We start from the raw sequence: 27,873 nt of genomic DNA on the forward strand, positions 1-27,873 counted from the left end.
ATTTCGATTTGATGGTTTTTATGAGTTGCTAAACATTGAAAATATTGAAAAAATAAATACCAGGGGGTGTTACTGGATCGATACCAAACCCAAATATGTGATTAAAAAAATTTTTGTCTGTCTGTCTGTCTGTCTGTCTGTATGTGAAGGCATCACGTGAAAACTAGCGGTTCGATTTCGATGAAACTTGGTATAATTATACCTTATTATCCTGGGCGTAAAATAGGATACTTTTTATCCTGGAAAAATACGTAGAAAAAAATTAATCTTAATTTTTCAGTTTTATCCATAGACGTTGTTCCGTAGAACCGCGAACACACGTTGCGTATTATTATAGGCCTAACCGTATTTGGGAATTGGGTCCAATAGATATTTATAAGATGTTATTGTCAGAGGTACTCAAAATGGAGAAATAAACCATCCACGCGAAGACCGACATCAGCGCGGACGGAGTCGCGGGCGGAAGCTAGTACAGAATATACAAAGTGAAAGCAGATTAAAAATAGCATCGTAGACATAATCATCGTAGATAATATATCACTAGGAAAAATATTCAGGCCATTAACCACACACGCACACACAAGAAATTCTCATTGATTTCGATTTGATGGTTTTTATGAGTTGCTAAATTTCTCAAAACTTTTTTGATTAACCAAAATCTAGATAAACAGCTATCAATGTACCGTCTGTCATAGATACAATATTACTTGCTCTGTGGTCATAGAAATCAAAATGGCTATGGGCAATGGCAATGGCGGTAAAATCAACTTGGATGAACAAATAATGGAATGATTACATTGAAAATTCCATTAAATCTATTCTGTTATTTATATTTGACATATTTTTATCGTCTATTCTTTAAAAATATACATTTTTATCAGGTAAAAATCTCATATAGGTATTATTTATTATGTTGGTTTATCTAAAAGTTCTAACCTAGTTCTAACCTTTAGGCATTTTATAGATTTCTAACAGAGCATACTCTAAACTAATTTCTAATCAGATAATATTTCAGGTTCCCATAACAATTTTAGATTTATAAATAAAAATGCTACAACCAGTCATGCACGTTTTAAAACAGAAAAGTATAATCTTAGCCAGTGGTTCTCCAAGGCGAAAAGAACTTATTGAGAACATTGTAAGTAAATTTATATTTGATAACCATGAGAAAAATATCGAAAAAACTTAGTCAGCCATACTCTATACTTTTTCAGGGACTAAAAGTCGGCCTTTGCCCATCGTTGTTTGAAGAAAATTTGGATCCCAAAAGTTTTAAAAACATGTCTGATTTCGTAGAAGAAACTGCATTGCAAAAAGTTTTGGAAGTAGAAAACAGGCTTAAAGATAAGGGTACATCAGCAGATGTGTTAATTGGCGCTGATACCATGGTAACTCTGGACGGAACCATGTTTGGAAAGCCAACATCTGAACAGGAGGCCTTTGAAATGTTATCAAGGTAATTGTTAAAGTAGGAACAGATTCAGTGCTTAAATAGTGAGTTCCTTTTGTTCATAGCTCACAGTCTGTTGGTAGATTTTATTATTGATGCTATAAATTAAGAGTCACAGAAGTGATATTCGAGAATAACTACTGAATGGATTTGACAAAACTTTGTATTCAGATGTATTTTAAAGTTAAGAAAACTGTTTGAATTTAGATTTTACTATTAAATTATCATAATAAGTTTATGTAGTGTTTAATTTCTTTAATATATTCCAGGCTCTCCGGCAGAGGTCACACTGTATATACCGGTGTAGTGGTCAAGGCTTCAGACAGAGTTGTAAAATTTACTGAAAAAACTGATGTTTTCTTTGGCAAATTAGATGAAGATCAGATAAGAGGATATATTGCAACAGGAGAGCCTATGTAAGAACTAATATTAAAAAATCTGTTATTTAAGATGAAGTAGGTATGTATATTGTATATTCAAGGCATTGTAATGGCCTTCTTGGTGGTAGTTAACGTAAAAATGGAAATAGAAACACGTTCTATTCGCCACCATGTAAAAAAGTCCATAATATCCTAATAATAATTAATCTAAAACAAAGAAACAGAAAAAAGTAATAGTGGCAAAAAGGAAATTAATTATAATCTTCTACTGCACTGATATTCAGAGACCTTGTAACTGTATTAATAGTTTTTTTAGTTAATACTAGCTGCGCTTCGCGGTTTTATCCGCATGGCTCTGCTCCTGTTGGTTAATACCAACCTACATTTCATTCATTCAACTACATTTCGTTCATTATACTAATGTGTAATGAAATAATACAGCCTATAGCTTTCGTTGATAAATGGGCTTATGTAACACCGCAATAATTTTTCAAATCGGACCAGTAGTTCCTGAGATTAGCGCATTCAAATAAACAAACTCTTCAGATTTATAAGATTAGTATAGATATAATTTTTTTTTGTTACAGGGATAAAGCTGGCGGCTATGGTATTCAAGGAGTGGGTGGTACATTTGTGGAGAGGGTAGAAGGAGACTATTTCACCGTTGTGGGCTTGCCGCTATACAGGATGTGTAAAGTGCTGTACGATATGTTTAAAGACAAGTGATGAAAATTGATTTTGTAGTTTTTTTTATAAAGATTTATTCTGTTTTTGTAGTTTTTATACATTGTGATTAGATATGTTATGGATGTTGATATCAAACCTGATGTTGTTTAAATTCATGTCTGTTTTGATAGTTTTGTATTTTTTTTTTTATTTCATGAAATATAATACACTATGTGTATATTTTTTGTAATTAAAGCTATTTCCTATCTGGAGTCTTTTATATTTATAGATGCCATTTTTAGTTGTGTTATATTTTATTCTCTGTTTATAATATATAAGTAATAAGTTACAATCTTATAAGAAAAAATGTATTGTTAACTAAAAATGTGAATAATTATAGTTAATACGGGTACAATTTAGAAAGAATAGATTGTAAATAAAACTGGGGTTATTAGAAATCGTTTTATTTTTTCAATTACCTATTTTAAGTGTTCTATTACACAATAATGCTATACCAACTTATTAGGTATTCGGACAATAGCGGGTCATGGCGCTCAGGGTAGTTAGGGCATACCGCACGATGTCTTTCGAGGCTGCCTGCGTAATGGCCGGAACGCCGCCATGGGATCTGGACGCCGAGATGCTAGCGGACGTGTATCGCCGCGTCTCGGCGTCTAGGTCACATGGGGTGAATCCTTCCTACGAGGAAGTAGAGGAGTGGAGGGCCGAGGCTGTCGAGCGGCGGTTCCGGGAGTGGGAACGCCGGCTCGAGGAGCCCAGCGCGGGTGAGAGGACGGTTGCGGCCATACGTCCAGTCCTCCAAGAGTGGTGCGACAGGCGGCACGGGGCCATAACCTTCCGCCTTACGCAGATACTGTCCGGGCACGGCTGCTTCGGGCGGTACCTGTGTAAAGTCGCGAGGAGGGAACCCAGCATGGTCTGCCACTGGTGTGCCTGCCCGGAGGACACGGCTGATCACACCCTTGCCGTGTGCCCCGCGTGGGCCGAGCCCCGTGCTCGCTTAGTCGCGATAATCGGGCCGGATCTCTCTCTACCCTCCGTTGTTCGCGCAATGGTGGATGGCGACAGATCCTGGCGTGCGGTGATCGCATTCTCGGAGAGTGTGATCTCGCAGAAAGAGGAGGCAGAGCGGGTGCGCGAGAGGGATCCTCACGCGGACCCGATCCGGCGCAGACGTCTTATTGGGCGTCGTCGCCGTGTTGCGGCCGCTTTACACGGTCGCAACGTGCCTCCTTGACGAAGGGCGCCGGGCGGTGGAACGGGGAATGTAATCCATCGTCCGGTGCGGTGAGGCGACTTGAGACGTGTCCCGCTCATGCCGCCAACGGGAGGGAAGAGCAGGCAAATCACCTTTCCTGTTCTTGGCTTGCGCCTGGCCTGGAGATGGGCTGCCGCCGAGGGGGTTGCGGAAGAATTCTAACAAATACCCGCGGCCCCCTCATTAAAGCGGCTCGACGGAACACAGTGGGGTTTTAGTCGGTAAGAATCCGACATAACCCACGGCTCCTTCCCCGGGGGCCGTGGGTATCTTTGGAAGATTTCCCCACTATAAAAAAAAAAAAAAAAGGTATTCGGACAATGCTTAGAGTTACTTTATTGTTATGTCTCTATGTATTAATATTTTGAAAAGCAGAATTTTTACATGCATGCCAATAAATTTGCTCTTCAATTTAATATATTTGTTAACTTATACTTTGTTTTTCTCCCTAAGAATCTTTATTATAATACTTAATTGTGCTATTATTTACATAAAAATTAAACACGATTTTGGTGCAATTATTCTGTCTTTATCGCAGTGCATAATTGCAATGACTCAGACCATTGTTCAGATGACTAGATTTAGCTTCGAGACCTGTGTTAATAAGGTCACGATTCTTACCATGATTTATTAGGATGGTTCTAGAAAATACTAACTTATTTTTAAATAGGTACTGCGCAATGTGCACAATCGTTTAAAAACGCAAAAACTCCCAGACGCAAAAATAGTTTGAATTTGCATAGAAATAATAAATCGGGACCATTTCGAAATTTTATACGATTCATAAAAATAAATACACATAAGAACTAGTCATATTAACAGGCAGGTAGTAATGGGACCAAATTTTCAATGAAAAAAATAAACATTAATTACATAGTCACAAGTAAGGTCACAAGTCACAACATAGGTTTGAAATGTTTGAAAGTTGAGTTTCGTTACCTAACTAGGTACCTACCTTACCTATATTTTTTTAAGCAAAAAGGCATCCAGATTTTGTTTGGATCTCAATAAAATGAAGAGTACGATCGTGGTTCTTTCTATTTGATTCAAATAAATAATAGTTTAATTAATACATACCTACCTATTAATATAATAAGTACTTAATAACATTAAATAATGAAAATCCCTGAAAAAACAGTTCCCTAACAAACGGTGGCACATATTTTCAAACGTTGAATACCGTAAATGAAATGGATATAGTTTACCAGTTACCACCATTGCCAGTTATATAACTGATTGCTTCCTCATCATACTGATTCTTCATCATACGGTTAGATATTGTTTTCTACTTTCCGCGTATTGTCATGGCTTTGTTCTGGTTTCGACAAGATGTACGGTAAGTGTCGTGTGGGGCTGGGAGCACGGAAGATTGCACGCTGTACTCTGTAGTGATGTTACTATGTGAACTGAGATCGACTATCGATATTCGATAGTTTGCAGTGGTAGTTTATTACTATAGCGTCGTTAACGTGATAATATTTCAAAGAGTGTTATTTAAACTTTTGAGGCTACTTTTCATTAAACATATTTTATTAATTATTTAGTTAGGAATGCCCACTACCTAGCAGTTACACGTGTCAGGCTTTATAGAAAAATGTGTTAACTGTATGGAAAACAAAAAAAAAATTGCATAAACGTCCTACTATTAACAACAATATTGATAAATAATTATTAAAATATGATATAAAAAGTGTAGCAAAGTTTCAATTTAGCAATAAATAATACTAAACACTCAAGTGAAATGCGTGTTAATTTTCTTCTATAGAGCTTATATGTATATCTCTATTAATACATCAGATAAAAAAAAATACGATCGATACATGTACAAAACAGCAGCGAACCCATCCCTAACGTCATTATTTTTTTTTTCGAATAGCATGTGAGAGTGGGCTGATGCCACTTGTGAAATTAAAAAAAAGTATTGTTGTCTGTGGGAACTAGTCAACTAGATTTACCACCTGTGCTGCATCAATTTCGCGTAAAGCAATATGATTCTATGTTCATACACAAGGAATTATGTACTCTATTTAAAAGATATAAGGATGTATATTGTTTGTATTCACAATTTCAACTCGTCTTGTTGTTTATTTCAAATTATTGTTCATATAGAAATTAGAACATATAGGTACATTTTCTTTTAAATTTAGAACACGAATCAAAAACCTTGCCATATTCTATTGGTGTAATATTGAACAATAGGAGACTTTTTTTTTTTTTTTGGTTTTCATGGCAAGAAGATGTGACTAAATAGGAGACTTGATGATGAAAACTAATAATTTGTTTTATGACTGGTTGGTTTTGCTATAAAATAATTTTCACACATAAAATGTGAACATTAGGAAGAAACTTCAAGAAGAGCCTTATCCAAATCCAATCTTCTTCTTAAAAAAAACTAACCTATGCCACAGAATAGTTAATAGTACAGCCTATGCACAGCTTCAATTTTCAAAATGTTCAAGACAATAAGAAAGGCACTTCCTCGCGGCAAAAAAACAAAATCCGTATTGAGACGTGGGTGTGGGAACTGCGAACAGATGCGAACCCGGATCCACTGCATCTGGCTGGGATCTGAACATTCATTTAAATTGTAATATCCTTTCATATTTCACTATTATCTAAGGTTAATTAAATTCAGTTCATTGTAAAATGTAAGAGTTAAATTTAATAATTGATGGAATAAAAAAAAATTGTCTATGAAAAACAATGAATGATAAGAAAAAAAGAATTCAGTAAGTATAAAGAAATGAACGAATTTTATAATTTACTTGTGAATATGTATAGAGTAGAACCTTAGTAGAACATAATAAGGCTATCGTAAGGCTAATTAATTATTATTAAACTATGGTACATAATAATATTAGAAATTAGAATGCGTTTAATCGTATACCTACCTATATTGCATTGTTTTTATATAAAAACTACTGAATCGATTTCAAAAATAATTTTATCAGAAAGCTAATTTTTTCCGAATCTCATACTTAGGCTATATTATTTTATTGAGTCGGGAAAGCGGTTAGCATCTAAAAATGTAACAATGTTTTGTGTTCTCTTGCAAATTGACTGAAGCGCGCATGGTTGCGCTTCAGTCTTCAAAGACGCTCAGTACAGTTACTGGCAAAATAAAGGTCCCATTATAAGAGTGACAACTGACAATAGATTGAGGTAGGTATTTGTTAAAGAAGCTAGGTAGGGTTTTCGTTAAATATTATAATACAAATATGTATAAACCTCTTTGGCTTGTATCTGAATACTACTAACTATTGCAGAATATTGACTTATAGAATTTAGGGAGAAAGCAAACTTGCAAAAATCCGTTGGTTTTATCCTCAGGTAAAACCGCGGGGTAAAGCCACTAAATAGATACTATATAATATATGGTAAACTAAATAAAATATCACCCAAATGTCTTGCACTGTAACGAACACAGCTAATGAGGGCTAAGTTTACGTTAAACTGCATGCACGTGGTGATCTTGACATTGCAGGAACCGGATGTGAAGGGTTACAGTTTCACGGAACCAGTGCTTTTCTTAGTTTAGTTATATTGAAGCTAGTAGATAGGATAGTAACTGGCTGGCTGGCCAGTAGCAGGATTAGTATTATACCTACAGAAATTTACCTAGCTAGTAAGAAGTAGGATGTATAATTTCTCATTGCTAATTTCATGAAATGTCTGTAAATTTTATAATTAAGTCATACATTCATACGGACATTCGTAAATATATATCATAGCATTCAACAATGATTGTACCTAAAAGAAGAACTTAGCCATTGTTGAACATTCGTTGAAGAATAAACTCGTAAACAGTTACAATACTACGTTCATAACATACTGTTTCCCATACAACTTCATTTACTCGCAAAGTACATAATAAGATTTATTACCCGTTTTGCAAGATTTTCAATGTTGCTCTTTTCCCTTTTATTAGATCCTGAGAATTGAGATTGAGATGATTTGGTTAGTTTGAATTGATAAGTAATTACAAGAAGTTCTTATTTATCCCCCTTGTTCTATGTATTAAGTTAATATTAAATAAAAATATTGTAAATAGTCCACTATCTTATAAACAGCTGTTTCAAAGTAAGTTCAAACGGAGCTTCAGCAAACAGACCGACGATCTAATTTGGTCCTTGCTACTTTGTAGTCAAGTAACTTCTGTAAAAACATTATCCTTTGTATCGAGGACTTGCTATTCGACACTAAATTTATTAGTGCAAAATGGATAGATAATCACTACATAGTGTAAAACAAAGTCGCTTTCTCTGTCCCTATGTCCCTTTGTATGCTTAAATCTTAAAAATTACGCAACGGATTTTGATGCGGTTTTTTAATAGATAGAGTGATTCAAGAGGAAGGTTTTAGTAGATAATATATAATTTATTCGGTTTTAGATAAAGCGGGCGAAGCCGCGGGCGGTAAGCTAGTATCTATATAATATATTATAAAAAAAGTCAAGTTCTAGAAAAGAAAAAGAAAGAACAACGTTTATTTAGGAAGGTGCCGCGGCCGTCAGCTTAGGACTATTTGCAATACCTATGTTGATACTAAAAAGATACCAAAACTGAATTTTATGTTACGAGGCCATAAGTAAAACAATTAAACAATCTTATCCTTGATTTTTACTTAGATCATTAAGGATTTTTATCAATTCAATACAGAAATATATAAATCAAAATCGATCTAGGAACTTAATCAATCACAAATTACACAAAATAAGTAGGAGGGTGTTACGATAATATGAAGGGATATTAAGTACCATGGGCATAGATTACTAAATAGTAAATAGTTACTATTTACATAACTAAAGCCCTTGGTTATAATCGAACCTTATAAGGTAAGCTGGCCAAACCTAACGCCTACCACGCTTACGAGTGTAGGCTGTTCTTTAAATTAATTATAGTCAAAATTTATGGCATTATATGTTTTTTATATAGTAAATAATATTATGTAACAGCTGTTAGAGACTGTAGATATTGAAATCTTTGGTTTTATGTTCTAACCTTTCATGGTAACAAATAACGTACCTACCTATTCATCTCAAGAAGGTTTTAGTTTGAGCCTTGTTTTTATTACTTGATAGCGCAGTTGTGTAGTGCACTAGCAAATAATATAGAATGATATAGTAGGAAATAGAAACATGTATACTATTGAATGTGTTTTTGGTACTAAGTTCGACCCAATTCTCTTGGATAAAATCACGCGGCTAAAAATAATTGAGTATAGTAGGTGCGTAAAGTCAAATTAAAAGAAAACAGATTCGTTTGTTTGCCTGTGTATTGAAAGAAATATACCTACACGTCTGTAATAAATAAATTAAGCATAAAGATATGAATAACATTTTCCTTGTTCCTGTTAGACATACGATTGCATATAGGTACAAAGTTATCATCTTTCATTATGTTATTAATGAGAATGAAATCCTTAATACTTATAACTATAATATTAACAAGTTTTTACACTAAAACCTTTCATAAATTACATTGAACCAAGCCTGTCGTGTCGTAATGTTTATCACCTTTCAATCACTCGTGGGCGCCGCCCACAGCACCCCACAAAAGCCTTTGTATAGAAATAAACCCAAATATGAAAGCTATTAACATTGAATTATTGTTTTTATTTTGTTGATTTTTACGTATTTAGGATAACTGTTGTATAATTTAAAACGAAATTAATAGATTAAATTATCATTTAAATAGATTTGAACTACTCGACTATCTTGCAGAACGTTGCTGTTAAAAATCAATATAATAGTTATACACAGTTAATATAAGTAGGTACCTATTAATAACTGAATTTATTCTAATCCATACTAATATTATAAATGCGAAAGTAACTCTGTCTGTCTGTCTGTCTGTTACTCAATCACGCCTAAACTACTGAACCAATTTGCATGAAATTTGGTATAGAGATATTTTGATACCCGAGAAAGGACATAGGATAGGTTTTATCCTGGAAATCCCACGGGAACGGGAACTTTGTGAGTTTTTCTTTGACTGCGCTGGCGATGCCGCGGGTGGAAAGCTAGTTTGTAACTAAAGTTTAATAATAATTAAGAATACAGACATTCTCTGGGTTATAAGAAATGGTCCTTATTCCGATTTATTATTACCTACTATCTACTTTTCGGCAGCGCATCTTCATAGCACACATAGACATAACTTAGTATTACTACATTTAAGTTGTCCTGGTGCTCAGTTTCCGTGGAAACGGTCACATAGTTTCACAGTATTGCTATTATACATTTTCGCAGCAAAGCTGCTGCATAGGACATCTGTAGTGTAAAAGCACCCGATTTGAAATCGATTATTTATTAAAAAAACACGTAACGACTGTCATAAATTTTATAATTACATTAACAGTAATAAAACTGATTGAGTTAATAAATTAAAGCGAAGGGATGTGAAGGTCTCATGACGGGGGCGGGTAAGGGCAGACCAAATATGGTATATCGAATTATTGCGCCATTTTATTTTTAAATCGATTTTATACGAGAAATGGTCATGGCTTACATGGTGAATGTTCTCACTTGTGAAATAACACAATGATTAAGATGGTCCAGCAGAGATAAATTTATTGAAGATAATTAATGTGGACATGTAATATTTAAATAATATAAAACCGTAGATAATAATATTATGTATATATTATTATTAATATAATAATATATACATAAACTATATATATATATATAGTTACTATACCTACTATACCAAAACTATATATTTACAAACTAGCTGCTCCGCGCGGTTTCACCCCCGTGGCTCCACTCCTGTTGCCCGTAGCGTGATGAAATATAGCCACCTTGCTCGATAAATGGGCTATCTAACACCGAAAGAATTTTTCAAATCGGACCAGTAGTTCCCGAGATTAGTGCGTTCAAACAAACAATCAAACAAACTCTTCCGCTTTATAATATTTGTATAGATTTCTTCTACCTTTATGTACCTACGTCCTACATGTATGTTCTAATTTATATACTTCGTTGCACTTTTTTACCACTTGCCACTTGGACAAATTTGTAAAAAATATATAAAAATAAAACATGGAATTTATTTTTATATTGTTACAATGTAATTGTTCAAAATTGATAGGATGAGCATATAATTTAAATCTTCAACAAATACTGTATACTATTGTTTGTCATTTTCCTGGTTTCACGAACAATTTACCCAAGATCAATTTAAATAAAAACTGAATGATTCGTACAAATACAAGGTTAGGATGTTTTTATTAATCTTTAACAAATTGACGTATTTCTACAAAAACATAACAAGTAAAACAAAATTACATCTTGTATAAAGTATAATAAAGTGACAAGTTCCGCAACAAAAAATAACCAAATTGTTTGCTTATTATCCGAAAAATGGAAAATAAGTATGATGTAACTATTTTTGTTATTCACCTAGCTCCTATTATTATAAAATTGAATAATGTGTTATGTGTATGTGAAAAAATACTGTATGCATTCTGTAACTTAAAGTTATTTCTAGAAATTCGGTAGTATAGTACTTATACCCAAACCTACTTTTAACTTCGTAAAACTAACTCATACCACAGATAACTCGTACCTATATTGTTATGTAAATGAAATAACTAATGTTCTTTTAAAAATGAAATAACTCTACAAATTATTGCATATATATATTTGATATGTTGACCAGCTCATATCTGTTCCTAGTGCAGGGAAATGGCCCTCTTTTGAAACTTTAAGGCTAAATTGAAAGGCTATAATTTCAACACATAACATAAGGCACATAACTCGTCTAACATTTTGTTTCTTTATTACTTCAAGAAGTTTTCCTTCATCGTTTGTAGCAGTGGTAAAGAACATCGATAAATAGAGAAATGTTCTTAATTTTTGCACACTTAAACTCTTCATCTCTTAATTAAAGCCTCGACTACTCCTAACAGGTAATAATTAAACATGCAATTGTACTCTAATAACGAACACCCACCAGCTCAGAAGACTGAAGTAAACAAATCGGACACTTGTGTCAAGTGACATAATTAAGATTGTTATATTCCAAGTACACAGGTGTTAAAGGGAATCTGATGCCGCTCCCACACTCCGTTTTATTGACACTTGGAATCAGTTGGACCTTGGTTGTAGCTTGAACAATATTATGAAGATGATTGTGTTTGTATGGTAATACAGATAATAATATAATACCTACTCTAATAATACTACCTCATATCAAATAATAGTTTAGTTGTCTGTCTCGTAGTTTTGGGTCGGTATGCTTATATGACAATAGGTACTCGAAGGAGCAAAAGTAAGGACATTTCATTCAGAAATATTATCCGCAAAATATCACATCTAAAGAGTACAATTAGAAGACTACATTTTTTATAAATCGTATGTTGTTCTATACAAAACAAACTACAATAATAAGTAAATGTAATGAAAATTACCTTCGTTTCATTTTTAAGGTTTGCTAGAGATGGTTCGTGATAACTCACCGTGAGGTCGTTGGAAGGCCGGAGCGTGGGATATTTGAAGTTAAACTATTATATTTTATGTAAACAGTACATAATTAATACGTTTTTACGTTTGTAATTAGCTTATTATAAAGAAAAATGAAAGAGCTATTTATTATATTGTATAGCGCCATATTTTCTTTTTATTTGTTGACCTTGCTTGACTGTCAGAATTTTCGCAGCAGTATTGTTTTTCCACAGAAGATGGACTATCGAGTTATAGACTAAAGTGCTACTGACTACTGCTCCTGAACTACTGCTTATAACTCAATAGTTTATAGAAAACTAGCATCATAGAAATCTAAATAACAAGACTAGCATAGTAGTTCCATGGAGCTTTCAGAATTATGGTGGTGTGTGTCGTTCACAATAATTATTGTAATTAATTAGACAATCGTCATGGTTTTGCTTAGGTTGACTCTATTAATCGAAGCGAAGACAATTAAAAAATTAACAATTACAGAAATAGTTCTAGGATTTCTTGAGTTAAAATTGTTGAACGTTACTCTCTTTATATGTTATATATTTATGTTCTGTCCCGACTCAAGTCGGGTAAAGACAGATGCATAAATCAACGCAAAATCATATTCCAATGAACCAAGACGAAAACTCTTTTATTCAAGTCTCAATTCTCAAAAGTTGGTTAAATCGTTCCGTAAAATACCTTCTTGTTAACTGGCACGGAATAATGTCTCTTTATTTTCCACATAATGGATATAAAATAGCTTGTGAATTGGGCTATAAGTATGGTGAAGCATTGTTATGTGGGTTTTCATTTCTGTACGAAAGTGTCATATAGTTTCTGTGCTTTTTAACCAACATTAAGAGGTGATATTGCAAGGGTTTCTTTATGTAAAGCATACAGATTTCTTCGCTAAAATGTGGATTGATTTTTAAAACTATTTTTCTTTTCGCTAGTGTTGATAGTCAGATTTTTTTAATGGAACACTGGGGCAATTGATGACAATTGTTAAACGAAGTCAACAAAGAGAAAAAGCAGGAGAGTTATTTTTAGACTAACTTTTGACTAATAATGAGATTAATGTATAGGTCATGTTGACATTCTCAAACTTTTATTTTTCGACGTAATCGATGTTTCGTTATTATTTGAAAACATATAGGTTAAACAATTTCCGTGAGGTAACTATGCCTTTCCAAGGCCTTTCCTTTATGAAACTATATGCCTTTCCTGATTTCATTTATGAAATCCCGATAATATAATTGTAATTTATTATACTTGAACAAAATACATATCATCGTATTGAATTTAAAAAAGCTAAATTATTTGTCAGATTGAGTAATAAAGACATCCTCGTAAATTTTAGGAATAGCAGTTTTTCTGAATGTTGCATACAGCTATTAGCCAATCCATTTAGCATCGATATAATCATGTGAATTAAGCGTCCTTGAACACATTATTGGATTATGCGTTGGTAATAATGTAACCTAATCTCAATAATTTTCTAACACCGTTTGTAATAACTCAACTAGAACGGATGTTACATCTCTTCCAACTTAATATAATCCAATTTCAATTTTATTTACCAGAACTAAGACTTAAATTGTTATAAATTAGATAATGTCAAGTTTTTGTTGCCGCAAAAACTGGATCAAAATTAATGGTAACGGTCTTAGATTACAAAATAAAGTACAGATGGAGCATGACAACCGCCCGTCGCCCTTGTCAAAGAAAATACGAAATCAAAAGCAAATACGTCGCTGCACCAGTGCTATAGCGCATAAAATGTCATGCAATACGTCAAAAAGGGTTTGCAATTTTATTAAAAAATGCTGCCTTGTGTTAATAAAACGCTGTAAAATTTGTTCCCGAAAACTAAAAAAAAGATAAAACATCGTTTCATAGGTTTTCTATAGATTATTTGGCTGATTTATTTCTATAATACGAATCATAATTTTACAGATATGAAGGAATATAAAACTTCAACGTATGTTGCCAGTATTTTGAAAATGTATTTGCCATTTTTATTGGTAAAACGGTGAAATGGTTAAAAGATCTTGAGGGTAATGCTGTTGTATTTTTCAATCGTGAATATGATTATTTGTATAGTGCACTAAAGGTTCATGATCATTATTAGATTAATAAATTATTTTGTTACTTTTATAAAGCTTAAAAACGTCATAGTCGTTTTCGCTAGCGATTTAATTTATGTGAACTCCATGATGTATATGATGAAAATAAAACGTCCCGTATTCTCGACTAAAAACTACCGCTATTCGCATTCATATATATGTATTTTGAAAAATAAAAAATAATATAATTATTATAGTTAATATTGAAACTTTTTTTATGTAATTTATTTAATTATAAAAAATTGAATACAATTATTTTGTCCATATGTAACTTTAGTAGGCAGGTACTTGATGTAATAAAAGAATTTTTACAATGTTATAAAAAAAATATCATTAACCCGTAATTATATTAAAATAAAAATTAAAACTTGACTGCTAATTTATGTATATAGCCTACGTCACTACCGCCACTAACATAATAATTCAGATGATTGCAATGTAACCTCACAACTCAAAATCGGTCCAACGGTTTATACTGCAGGGCGTGTCAAAGAAATATTATACATACATACATAAAATCGAAAAACATAACCCTCTTTTTTCCGTAGTCGGGTAAAAATTTGGGAAATTTTTCAATATCTGGTAACATTACACGCACACAGAAGCACCGTGTACGTACAGTGCAGCGGCGAAATGACAGCACACATAGCTTTATTGAAAATGACGATAAATCATTCGGTTTAGTTCGGGAACGCTCCATCTGTCTTTTATTTTGTAATCTGAGGTAACGGTGTTTCGTAACTGGATATAGTTCTTGCTATAATCGTGGAATACCGGAATGTTTAATTCTTATTACAATTGTATTTGCCGAGTTTGACGCCTTAATTTCGTTTTTATTTGTAGGTTAAGTGGAACGACTGGATGCCATTATGCATTTTTTCTTCGCCTTTGTATAGTCTGTGACTGTGTCACCTTGACGCGAAAAATTGCGCGGAGGACAATTAACTCTACGTTATCTGTGCAACAAGCACAGATAACGTCTAAGAGCAATTAACCTATAGAGTTCTTATATTAAGACAGAACAAAATACATATTTTCTAATCTACTTACTCTTAGTCAATAACAGCATAAGCCAGATTGAGATAGCGATAGAGTATCTACACTGTCTTCAAACGTAGCGCGCCGGCAGTCAGTTTGTTTTCCAACCAGCTGGTGGGCTCAGTGCGTCAAGACGTGTTTTTAACGAAATATTTAGAAAATATAAAGTGTACAGTGTTTCTTTTTATTTGTCAGTGTGCTAAAATAACTATTGTATGTTTAGCAACCGGCTATCACTAGTCGAATGGGAGTTTTGGATAAAAACAATGTAAAAATATCTTTCCATCGGTAAGTGATTTTCAGCAAATTGATAAATATTTATGTTTTAAACCTATTTGAAGGTTTTATCAAGCGCTTTTTTGTAATTTTATGTTGTAACTGTAACATTTACCCACTTTATGGGGTTGTGGAATATAAAATAATGAAATAATTTTTAAAAAACGTCACAATAATATCACGTTTGGCATTTTGTTTACCACCGTAGTGTTGTAACACATCTAGCGTATATTATCGATTTATGACAAAAAATCTATTTCATATTAACGTTGATTTATTTATTTTGTTTCATAAATTAGATTTATATGTAGTTGTTGTTGCAAATAATAGATGTAAATTTTTTACCGCAGGAAAATAAAACATACCACGTGGTTGTTTTATTTGCCCTATGTGTTTTAGTTTTCGTTTGTTGTTTATTAATTTCTCTTTCAGATTATTAATAAATTCATTTTGTTTTAGATTTCCTCAGCTAAATAAAAAATGGGTATAAAACGTGAGACATGAGTTGATTGGACGCCGCCACAATTTGCAATATTGTGTTCACTGCATTTCGAGCCTACGTGTTATCAAGATGGATACTCTAGAAGAATTGTGCAATCTTACGCTTACGTTTTTTTTTTGTTCCTGTAGATAATAAATACATTTGATTAAAGAGAGTGAATTTTTATTTTGAAATTTTTTACACATAAGTTACCTACTTTAAATGTGTAACTATGTGAAAATTAAACGGTTGATTAAATGACAGTTCTCATAGATGAGAAACTACTATTGAAATACATACTTAATATACATGCGTTTTCAAAGAAAAACCCGCATAGTTCCCATTCCTGTTGGATTTACGGGATCAAAAGTAATTTTTCCAAATTTCATTGTAATCGGTTTAGTAGTATTCGCGTGAAAGAGTAACAAACATCCATCCTCACAAACTTTCGATTTATTAGTAGGATGTTAGGAAAATGTTTTCATTAAGACTGTCCTTTTATTAACTTGTTAAAATGCTGCATGATTCCTTCATGCTGACTGTGCCTTTCTCCTCACTCCTTTAACTTTATCATCATTTCCTTCTTTATTTTAAATTACATTTCAAGTTTTAAAATTTCTTTTATAATGTACTAACTTTCCGCCCGCGTTTTTAAAGAAAATCCTGCACAGTTCCCGTTCACGTGGGATTTCCGGGATAAAACCTAACCTATGTGTGTATGTACAAAATTTCATTGTAATCGGTTCCGCAGTGAAAGAGTAACATCCCTTCTCACATAATTTCGCATTTATTATATACGTAGGATTAAACAAATAATGTATTCAACTGAAATTAATTATAAGTTTTGTTTTTTTATTATTAATTATTTCACGAAACCGTAAATGCAAAATACATTCACGATTTTATCGATTGAAGCACATCCCATCACTATCACCTTCTATCTATCTAAATACGTACCTATAGTAAAAATGGTGCCATGACTATGTTGAAACGTAGCTTGTTGTCTATAGCTGTCTCATTCTTTCATACGACGTTTTCTTTAGATAGAGAGAAACAAATATATGTAAATTGTATACGCTCGATACAAGTACTCTATAGGTTAATTGCTCTTAGGATAACGTAGAGTTAATTGTCCTGTTACTGAAACAAAAAGTATAGCTCTTTCTAGATAAATAAAAGGTTTTTAATGTCACTTTTAGCACCTTTTAGTTTGGAATTGTTTTATTCCCGTGAGTATTAGAAGGTCGTAGGTCAAAAACTATAGGGGATTCTCGGTACCTATATTAGTTTAAAATAAAGTCAATTACATTTATTTATTCAATTATACTTCTTCTAGAAGCATTTTCGACCGCTTCCTTCATACAGTGGATGACGCGCGAGCGTAGTACCGAGGGGTCCTGGGTTCGATTCCCGGTGGAGACGAAGAAAAAAATGTCTCGGTCTGGCAGGGCACAGAAGGCTGATCATTTACTTGTCCCTAAAGAAAATCGATCAGTGAAACAGATGTATAAATATAATAATGCATCTGCCCCTTACCCCACTAGGGGCACTTTTAGAAGCATTTTTGAATCGTATCGGAATACATTTCTTATATTTACTATGGCTTACAAAACTATTCCAAACTTATTACAGTAACAAATTTTTTTAAGGTGATGTTTTTCTTTTATACATTTCTGTGACGCAAATATTTTTGCCAAGTCTTTCAGATTATTGTGTCCATTTTTGTAATAACCTACTTTTATGTAATTTAAAAACTTTTGTGTTTGTTATCTTTTATAGTTTTTACATAGAAGTTGACTTAGTACTTTTTACCTCCATGAGTTTTTGCACGATCTGATAAGAACATTCTTAGCTTTACGTGTTATAAAAGAAATGTTATTTCATTGATCTTAGTGAGAAATAGAGCTTGTTACTATTTTTTATAGTATAAATATAATACTTCACGTACTTACACTAAAGTTTTGTTTAAGTATTTAGGTTTATAACTGTCTGGTGCTGTTTGAAAATACCTAAATACTTTTCCTTTAATTATGATTTACGAAATATATATAGGTAGTATCCTTAGTATATATATACTTCTATATAGGCCGCGAGTCAAACAGCGTTTATTACAGAGGCTAGAACGTCTGATGGCTGCGACCGCGACACATAACTATTCTATGTTAAATTAAGTAAGAACCAAAAACATCCGTCGATATCGAAATTCCAGTAAAATTAATCTAGAGATCTTAAATATTCTTGTTTTGTCGGCTTATAAATTAGATATTATCATTTATATTTAAGGGTCGGATATGAGCATCAATTAATTCGTGTTCAATGTTATTAGCCTATCCTTTATGTCAATACTTAGCGCCGCTGATGAATACATTAAGTAGACTGGTTTGGTGGGAAAATTATTCGAATTCTTCATATTTTGCAGTCATATTTCATTCATTATCTAGGTGTAAATCTTTTCACGTGTATGAGCTATAATTTTATAGACATAGCAAATAATGCATAGACTATGAATAGTGATATTATTGGTAGAGTATTTTTTACAAAATGTAACTGACTTCACACGTAAATGTGTGTTCTAAATACGAGATTGTATGTCACACAACATTTCCATAGCAAATCGTTCTGGATAAATATCGGAGCAAACAGATTAATAAATAAATATTATAAAGGCGAAAGTTTGTATGGATGTATGGATGTTTGTTACTCTTTCACGTAAAAACTACTGAACCGATTACAATGAAATATAGCACACATATAGAGGGTAACTTGGATTAACACATAGGATAGTTTTTATCCCGGAAATCCCACGGGAACGGGAACTATGCGGGTTTTCCTTTGCAAACGCAGGCGAAGCCGTGGGCGCAAATCTAGTAAGAAATAAATGTCTGATATTGGAACAAAACCAAAATTGACTGGTAAACATTTGTCATAGTTTAACATAATAGACTGCCCTTTTAGATTTATTTCGTATACAACTAAAAATCTATCTTATTACAAAATTTATAGCAGGATGTACGACACAGGATTAGCCAATATGGCTACCGTTACTCATAACTAAATAAATATGTACAAGTTGCGTAACAGTCGACAGATATACGCAAAATGGAAGACCGGTTTCATCTCGGATTTTGTTACAACGTAGCGTAATAAGTATAGCTCTTTCATTCATAGATTTCATTCCCGTTATTCTACAACTATTTTATCAAAACCAGAATGAGCTTCTGTCATGTTATCTCAAGGAATAAATTATTTATTTGTTATTCAGTCCAGTGGTCAACCTATAAAAGTAAAAATTGCTCTATAATATTTTGTTTATCTACACTAATACTATAAAGAGGAAAACTTTGTTTGTTTGTTTGATTGTAATGAATAGGCTCATAAACTACTGGACCGATTTTAAAAATTCTTTCACAATTCGAAAGCTACATTATCTACGAGTAATAAAGGCTTTATATTATCACGCTAAGACCAACAGGAGCGGAGCCACGCGGGTGAAACCTCGCGGCCGCGGCACAGCTAGTGCCGCCCGCCCTTATCGCTCTCCTAGTAGCTACTTTTAATTGTCTCCTGGCCAATTGTATCTTCCCCGCTAAGTGGAAGGAAGCAATTGTGATCGGGATCCACAAACCGGGCAAACCCCGGAACGTGGCATCTAGCTACCGTCCCATTAGTCTCCTCAGCTCTCTGGGGAAAATCTATGAGAGAATCATCTCCAAACGCCTCTGGGACGCAGTCATTGCCAAAAAACTGCTCCCAGACGAACAGTTCGGCTTTAGACGAGCTCACTCATGTCCTCACCAAGTACACCGCATCACGGAGTACATTCTCGCGGGCCTCACCCGCCTCAGACCCCACAGAACGGGAGCGGTCTTCTTTGACGTAGCGAAGGCGTTCGACAAGGTCTGGCACAACGGTTTGATTTACAAACTGTACACTCTCGGCGTGCCAGACAGTCTCGTGTTCATCATACGAGACTTCTTGTCTAACCGGTCCTTTCGCTACAGATTAGACGGCACGCTCTCGTCTTCACGTCCCATCCAGGCCGGAGTCCCTCAGGGCTCCGTCTTGTCGCCCCTCCTATTCGCGCTATACACTAGCGACATCCCAAAGCACGATAAAGTGCAATTATCCCTCTTCGCGGACGACACGGCACTCTACGTGTCGAGTCCATACCGCAAAAGAATAGCTCCACTCCTACAATCCGCGACCGATGCATTAGGCAAATGGTTCCGCAAATGGGGTATCACTGTGAACCCCGACAAGAGCGCCGCCGTGCTCTTCAGGCGCGGCGGCCCCGAGGCCATAGATAGTGTCAAACTCTATGGCCAAGCCATTCCATGGCAAAAGCACACTAAATTCTTAGGCGTCACTCTAGACGCACACATGTCATTTAAAGCCCACATTAAGGCAGTCCGTAAGAAAGCCAGCTATGTCCTTAGCCGGCTCTATTACCTTATTAACAGACGCAGTAAAATGTCCCTTAGAAATAAGGTGACACTTTACAAAACGGTGGTCCGTCCAATCCTCACTTATAGTAGTGTAGTTTTCGCGCATTGCGCTCCCAGCTCCATACACAAGCTCCAGACGATTCAGTCGCGGTTCATGAGAACAGCGACTGGAGCGCCCTGGTTCGTGCGTAACGTGGACCTACATAGGGACTTAGAACTCCCCACCATAGCCCAATGGATGAAGCAAGCGTCTAAGCGCTACTTCGACAAGGCTAAAAACCACCCTAACCCATTGGTGACAAAGGCCATCGCATACGTCGCGAAACCCGATCCCACTCATCGTCGTAGGCGGCCGAGACATGTCTTGGACGACTCCGACGATGATATTACCAAAGCTAACGCACGGCTAGACTCGGCGATTGAAGCCCAACGTCGAACAAACCGCGACACCGCACACACCACAGCAGAAAGCGTACACCGTCTTCGCCGGCGAAGACGAGGTCCCTTGTTCCGCGTTCCCGCGCCCACCCGGGTGAGCGCCCGTCCGATTAGGGCCCTTCTGGCCTCCTCCACTCAAGCGACAGCTCAAGCCGAGGTTCGTGGTCCCCGTCAAGGGGGGACGCCCTTGTGCATGTCGCTACCAGGGTGAACCTTCAGTTCACCCCCGCGTCCGCGTTAAAATGTAGAAGCCCTTCTGGCTAACATTGAGAAACACCACACAAAAACGGCACAGCTAGTATGAGATAAAGTACTTCGCGTATTTTCAGATGTTCTTCCTAAAATTGTAGGCTAAATAAAAAGCTCAATCAACTTGCTAACAATCTTTATTCTAATACACACCTTTTACATACATTTAAATACTTTATTTATTCGTAACGGTGTAATAGCATCCCTCCATCGACCTCACAAGGCCGCGCATCCGCCGCGGCCGCCCGAATACGGCTACAATTACAACGTCGCTGCACTTTTTATGTTTTTATATGTTTTTTATAAGTAAATTCCATAGGCCTAGCGGTATACATTGAGCTGGAAGAATTCTAAATGTTTGTAAGTGGCCTTGTGATTCGTTCCTTTTTGAGAATATCGAGAACTAAATAGCTTTGTGTGAATATTTTCCCAGGTGGGTTAAGTGGGTCACATGTATCCTTGTGAAATGTTTAAAAATCTTTTCAATTTAGTTCATAATGAATTTGAAAAAATATTTAAAGTTAAATCTTTAAATATTACCAAGGATTTACCATTTAGTAAATGGGCGACACCTAGCATACATAGGTGTAGGATCGTTCTTTATGAGTTATATGGTATGAAGCAACATAATAAAGACCCATCTTTTCTTAGTTATGTTAGAAATTACTCAAAAACTTTTAAAATTGTTTGTTTTACTGCGAAGCGATTGTATATCAGAGATAAAATACGCGAATCGGATAATAAAGTTAAAACAGTTTGGTCTATTATTAATGGTGAAATGGGTAAAAGCAAATCAAGTAATACTATAAAACTTGTAAATAATGACAGGGTTATTGACAAAAGTGCTGATGTTGCGCTTGCTTTTGAAGAATTCTTCAGTAGTGTCCCTGTTACTATTACTAATAGTTTAAATTCGTCTTCAGCACTTGCAGAAACCTTTTTGAGGGACCATGTTGCGGGGTGCAGTACATTATTTGAATTACGACACGTAACTGCTAGTGATATTGTTACTGCCTTTAAGACGCTTAATCTAAAAAATACTTGTGATCTTTGGGGAATGTCCGTAAATTTAGTTAATAATATCATAGAAAATATTGCGAAAAATTTAGCTTTTATATTTAATAAGTGTTGTGACTATGGTACATTTCCTAATTTACTAAAGCTTAGTAAAGTTATACCTCTATTTAAGAAGGGCGATCAAGAAGACTGTAACAATTATAGACCTATCTCTATTTTACCAACATTAAGTAAGGTATTCGAGAAGTTAATATTAAACCAACTGAGTAGTCATTTTGCATCTAATGATTTACTGCACACCAAACAGTTTGGTTTCACAAAGGGGCGCTCAACCACAGATGCTGGGGTTGCACTTCTAACACATATATATAAAGCATGGGAAAACTCAAAAAATGCTCTGGGGATATTTTGTGACCTCTCCAAGGCATTTGACTGCGTTGAACATTGTACTTTGTTACGTAAACTTAATCACTATGGAATTAAAGGAAAAGCACAGAACCTCATAGCGTCATACCTGCATGATAGGATACAGACTGTAGTTGTTAATGGAGAACGTTCTAGCGGTGCGTCAATTAACATTGGTGTTCCACAGGGGTCAATTTTAGGTCCCTTCTTGTTCTTGGTATATATCAATGATCTTCCCTATTATTTGCAGGATAGGTGTGAAATAGTTCTGTTTGCAGATGATACCTCATTAATTTTTAATGTGGATAGGCATGACCCAAATGTTGACGAAGTGAACAGTGCTCTTTTACACATATCTGAATGGTTTAATGCCAATAATTTATTATTAAATGCCAAAAAAACCACTTGTGTTGAATTTCTACTTCCTAACGTAAAAAAGTTGAACAGAGATATTACCTTGAACGGGGAGGTATTGCATCCTACTGAGTCTACTGTATTTCTAGGGTTAACATTGGACGAGAAACTACAGTGGGGAGCCCATGTCAACACCGCTGCAGGTAAGCTCAGTTCAGCTGCATATGCAGTCCGAAAAATAAGGCAACTCACCGATGAAGATACGGCTAGACTGGTTTATTTCAGCTACTTTCATAGCATTATGTCCTATGGAATTCTACTGTGGGGCAGGGCTGCAGATATAGAAACTATATTTATCTTACAGAAAAGAGCCATTCGCTCTATATATAATTTACGTGCTCGGGATTCACTAAGAGATCATTTTAAGAATACTGGTATCCTTACTGTACCATCACAGTATATATTTAATAATATTTTGCATGTACACAAAAGCTCCGACTTACACACAAGAGTAGGAGATAGACACGATTATGGCACAAGGAACAGGAATAGAATTGAAATGCCATTTTTCCGATTAGCTAAAGTTAAAAATTCATTTATGGGTCAAGGTATACGCTTTTACAATAGAATTCCTCACAATATTAAAGAGTTTAGTAGTTCTAAATTTAAAACTTATATAAAAAATGTATTAGTTCAGAGAGCGTACTACAGTATTCAGGAATATATGGACGATAAAAACCCATGGAGGGTTGTCGCGTAAAAACCACAAGACAGTTCATTGGCATATTATGTAGTTAGATATAAGTTTCATATATTGTAATATTTACATGATTTTAAAAGAGCAACTATGGAGTTTCTTGCCGATTCTTCTCCATAGATCACTGCTTTCCGAATCGGTGGTAAATGTTAAAATAATTATGTAATGACGATTCGAAAGTGCTACTAAATAGTAGTCTAATTGAATAAATGAATGTTTGAGTTTGAGTTTGAGTTTGTAACGAGTTCCATGCAATGAAGAGGCCTATTTTTATGAAACTGTATAAGTGTAAAACCACTATTCCAATTAAATTATAATGTTTGTTGACAACTATAATTATGTAATTAAATCAATGGAAATTGGTAGTCGCCCATAAATTTAATAAAGCCAGAAGGATGATCCTCTATAATCATAATTAGTAGTAATACTCAATCTTGTGATATGTAATGTAACATGAAATTGCTACAACTTCGCAATACTTAGTTATATCCTCAATAATGTAAATTCTGAGTTTAAAGAATGTTTACTGTCTACATGCGCTTATATATAGTATGTATGTAGATATAAAGTATGTATGCAGCGCTATATGTATATATACGCGCTTGAATGTTAAAGTTAAAATCACTGCTTTTGCATTGTTCTCATGATATTACAGAAAATTTCTAGACTTATTTGTACTTAATGTATGCAATTTTTGAATTACCTTGAACTGAGTTAACATATGGATGTATTTTGACAGATTCTTTTGATTTACTACTCTGTAAAAAGTCTTCAATAATTAAGCTTACTCAAACATTATAGATTTTTAGTTCCAATGCGTGACAAATAGGCATGACGAAAGATTTTGAAATCCTCTTCCATAATGTGTGTATACGTTTACTATACAAGAAAAACCTTATATTTCGGTAATATATTTAAATTTAACGAAGATAAAAGCCATTTTTCAAAAAATATTTATCAACTGTGCCAAAACAGCTCAGAGGTGTCATGGCGTAAGCGTGACGTCACTCTTTAGTAAATACGTAATTATTTGTATGCATTTCGAAGAAAATTTAAAAAATATTGATTTAATATGTGTTATAGAAACGAATTTCAAAGTTTATAAGTGGTGTGCAGTATTGCAGTGTGTATCCACATTAAAATAATGCTCAAAAATGTGTTAGTAATTATTTTAAGCGAGAAAATAATAAGAAATGATTGTATAAAGTTGGCGCGGAGAACCCCGAAACCACGTATTCGTGAATTCGCAATTATATTTCTGTTCTGAGTCGATAAAGCATACGTGAAACAACAGAAAATAAATAAAAATGCGTATTCTCAACTTAATCATAACAACAAAATACATCTGACGTGAGTTGTTTACTTAAGCGTGACGTCACGCGTGTTTTAGTCAAAATGGCCAACTGCGGAATTTCAATGTTTTATTTTATTGATAATCTCATTAATCTTAGTGTTTTTAAGATTTTTAAGTCACTATATTGAATTTATTTATTATACATTTTCCCTTAAAAACACTAATACGATCATTTATGGATAGTGTCGTCATGCCTATTCTTGGTAAAGGAAATAGAATGTATTATTTTAGACTCTTTGAGTGATGTTTCCTTTCCACGGTCAAGGACTTAGAGCGGTGAAATAGCGGTATCTGAGAAACTGCTTGTTTAATTTAAATAATAAGTTATATAATGGACTAGGTTTTCATTGTGGTTTTGCTCAGGCGCGGTCCCAGCCTGACATTTTGGGGGGGGACACGCAGCTGGAAAGGTATGGAATCCAACCGTATTCAATAGAAGTGATAAGCAAAAACTTGAGAAAATCGTACTCGATAAAATAGAAAAAAAATCTTTTACTGTACAATATATAAAAAAACCGGCCAAGTGCGAGTCGGAAGCAGCAAATATTCGCAAATTTCAACATTTTCAAGGGATTAAAAACAGGTTTAAACAGAACTTTAGATGTGCGAGTGACTCCGATTCGCACTTAGCCAGTTTTTTATATAAGTATTGTAGTTACAGACTACAGTATAAGAATTTTATCGAGAACGAATTTGGGGGGGGGGTTATATCCCCCGTGACCACCCCCCTGGGACCGCGCCTGGTTTTGCTTGCAAATTACGTAAATACTCGATTATGCACTGTACAAAATTCTTACCCTGTACCGTTCAAGCTTTATATTATCCGTAAAAACATTTAGGTAGTCTGTAGAGTGTAGAGCTAAAGCGAGTAAAGCAACTTTGTTAGTTTTGTTATCTATATAATACTAGCTTTTCACCCGCAGCTTCGCCCGCGCAGTCAAAGAAAAACCCGCATAGTTCCCGTTCCCGTGGAATTTCCGGGATAAATCCATATTTCCCGGGGTAAAAAGTAGCCTATGTCCTTTCTCGGGTATCAAAATATCTCTATACCAAATTTCATGCAAATTGGTTCAGTAGTTATGGCGTGATTGAGTAACAGACAGACAGAGATACTTTCGCATTTATAATATTAGTATGGATTTCCAATCAGTCATCTTATTTGATCATGTCATTTCAGTGAAAATGTGTTGTTTTGATATTTTAAAGTTTTACGCATCTCATCCAAATCTCATCCGTGCATTGAAAGCTCTATGATATAATTATATACATACGCATATGGTTCGGCTAGAATTTTCTTTACATCATGTGTTTTTTAATAAAAAATAACCCAATGATTGTGTTGTTCATTACAAACCAAATCACTTTTCCTTGTAGAATCGTAATGAAGTCCCTAATGGAAGACCCTAGTGCTTAGAGCATTAATTAATGCTCTAAGCCCCAGTGTGATAGACGCATTGCAAATGTATTTCTGACCTTGGTATATAACCTTCTGCATCAGACCTAGACTTACTACGTGGTATACACTTCCGATTGCAATGCACATTCTCTTTAAACTTTAACAATTTATTTATCTCACTAATAAACTATTATAAATCAGATATTTTTCCTAGCCTACTTTTATGTTATAGAACAAAACAAATAGCTTTTATCTTTTTGCAAATAAACTACGCACGGGGTGGTTACCATGTAACTACGAAGCTACACACAAGGGGCTTACCATGCTGTCTTGTAGCAGTATTAACTCCAGTGCATTGAGATAATATTACTACGTATGGAGGAGACACCACGAACAAAATCTGTGCGCCATTTTTTTGCTCTAACCAAGTTTTAAAAATTATTATCTAGTTAGGTACTTATCGATGAAAGTTATTCCTTTGTACTTTTCCTTATTATTTGTGCAATATCGTTACACACACGAAGGCATAGGTATTTGATGCGTTTAACTTTAATAGAAATAAAAAATGAGCGTGCAGTTAAGCCATATGGCTTATGGTGAGCGTAACATAAGTGATGTAGGCGGTGTCGTCTCCATATGTATATCTCAATGTTCCAATGTGGAAAAATAAACAACACAGGTCGTCTAGTCTTCATTTTCTTACTCTAGAATTAATACTGTATTAAAACATCGTGGTATACCTAATCCCTTCGATCATTACGAAAAATATCAAACGTTCTTTCAAAACCTCGTTAAAAAAAAAAAAAAAACAAACAATAAAAAATGGGCATTCCACAGCACAATGGTAGATAAATCCAAGTCAAATCGTGATCTGTTCCCATGATGAATGCATTTCCCAGTGGAGTGGACAAGGTCGCGGGTTGCGGGGCTATTGTGCCCATTGTTTAGGATTAACTCGACTGTGGAAGAACTATACCTAGATAATATAGCACTAAAAGACTCTAGGCACTGAAAGTTAGTTTTCTTTTATTACATCCACTAAGTAATAACTAGACTAAAGAAAGGCCTTTATTTTTAGTGGAAAAATCTTGCATAGATGCCCACGGCCCCTGGGGAAGGTGCCCAGGATGGGACCCCACGATGGGACCGCGGGTATTGTTTCGAATTCTTCCGCGACAGATTAAAGAAATACCTAGGTAAGAGCGCTGTAGCCGCTGAAAGTGTGGATAACTGTAAGGAAAAGTTGTATAGACTTACTGAAGAAGTCTGCATGTCTTTGTATGCAATAAGATTAAATCGACTGTGAAGGTGAGAACTTA

General features: G+C 34.7%; 2 protein-coding genes across 9 annotated transcripts in view; one reads left to right on the top strand and one right to left on the bottom strand.

The window, feature by feature from the left end:
• Nucleotides 1-27,873, bottom strand: part of LOC123706345 (long-chain-fatty-acid--CoA ligase 4) — a 562,712-nt gene that overhangs the window by 76,057 nt on the left and 458,782 nt on the right. The gene's annotated exons all lie outside the window — the stretch shown is intronic.
• LOC123706362 (dTTP/UTP pyrophosphatase) lies at nt 741-2,784 on the top strand. Of its 3 annotated transcripts, none has more exons than XM_045655608.1 (5): nt 741-881; nt 1,016-1,138; nt 1,215-1,456; nt 1,720-1,866; nt 2,418-2,784. In XM_045655608.1, exons 2-5 carry the CDS (start codon nt 1,049-1,051, stop codon nt 2,554-2,556), a joined length of 618 nt encoding a protein of 205 aa, XP_045511564.1. In that variant the 5' UTR covers nt 741-881; nt 1,016-1,048; the 3' UTR covers nt 2,557-2,784. The 3 variants fall into 3 exon arrangements, with proteins under 3 accessions (XP_045511564.1, XP_045511563.1, XP_045511562.1); XM_045655607.1 differs by having other exon boundaries at nt 747-881; nt 1,007-1,138; XM_045655606.1 differs by lacking the exon at nt 741-881 and having other exon boundaries at nt 948-1,138.

The sequence above is a fragment of the Colias croceus genome, chromosome 3 (assembly GCF_905220415.1).
Source record: "Colias croceus chromosome 3, ilColCroc2.1".
Taxonomy (NCBI): domain Eukaryota; kingdom Metazoa; phylum Arthropoda; class Insecta; order Lepidoptera; family Pieridae; genus Colias; species Colias croceus.

Bases quoted from the DNA above. Each gene is read 5' to 3' on its own strand.
- LOC123706362 (XM_045655608.1), top strand. From the start codon at position 1,049: ATGCTACAACCAGTCATGCACGTTTTAAAACAGAAAAGTATAATCTTA. The intron at 1,139-1,214 runs GTAAGTAAATTT...ATACTTTTTCAG, and splicing joins AAGAACTTATTGAGAACATT to GGACTAAAAGTCGGCCTTTG. The intron at 1,867-2,417 runs GTAAGAACTAAT...TTTTTGTTACAG, and splicing joins ATTGCAACAGGAGAGCCTAT to GGATAAAGCTGGCGGCTATG.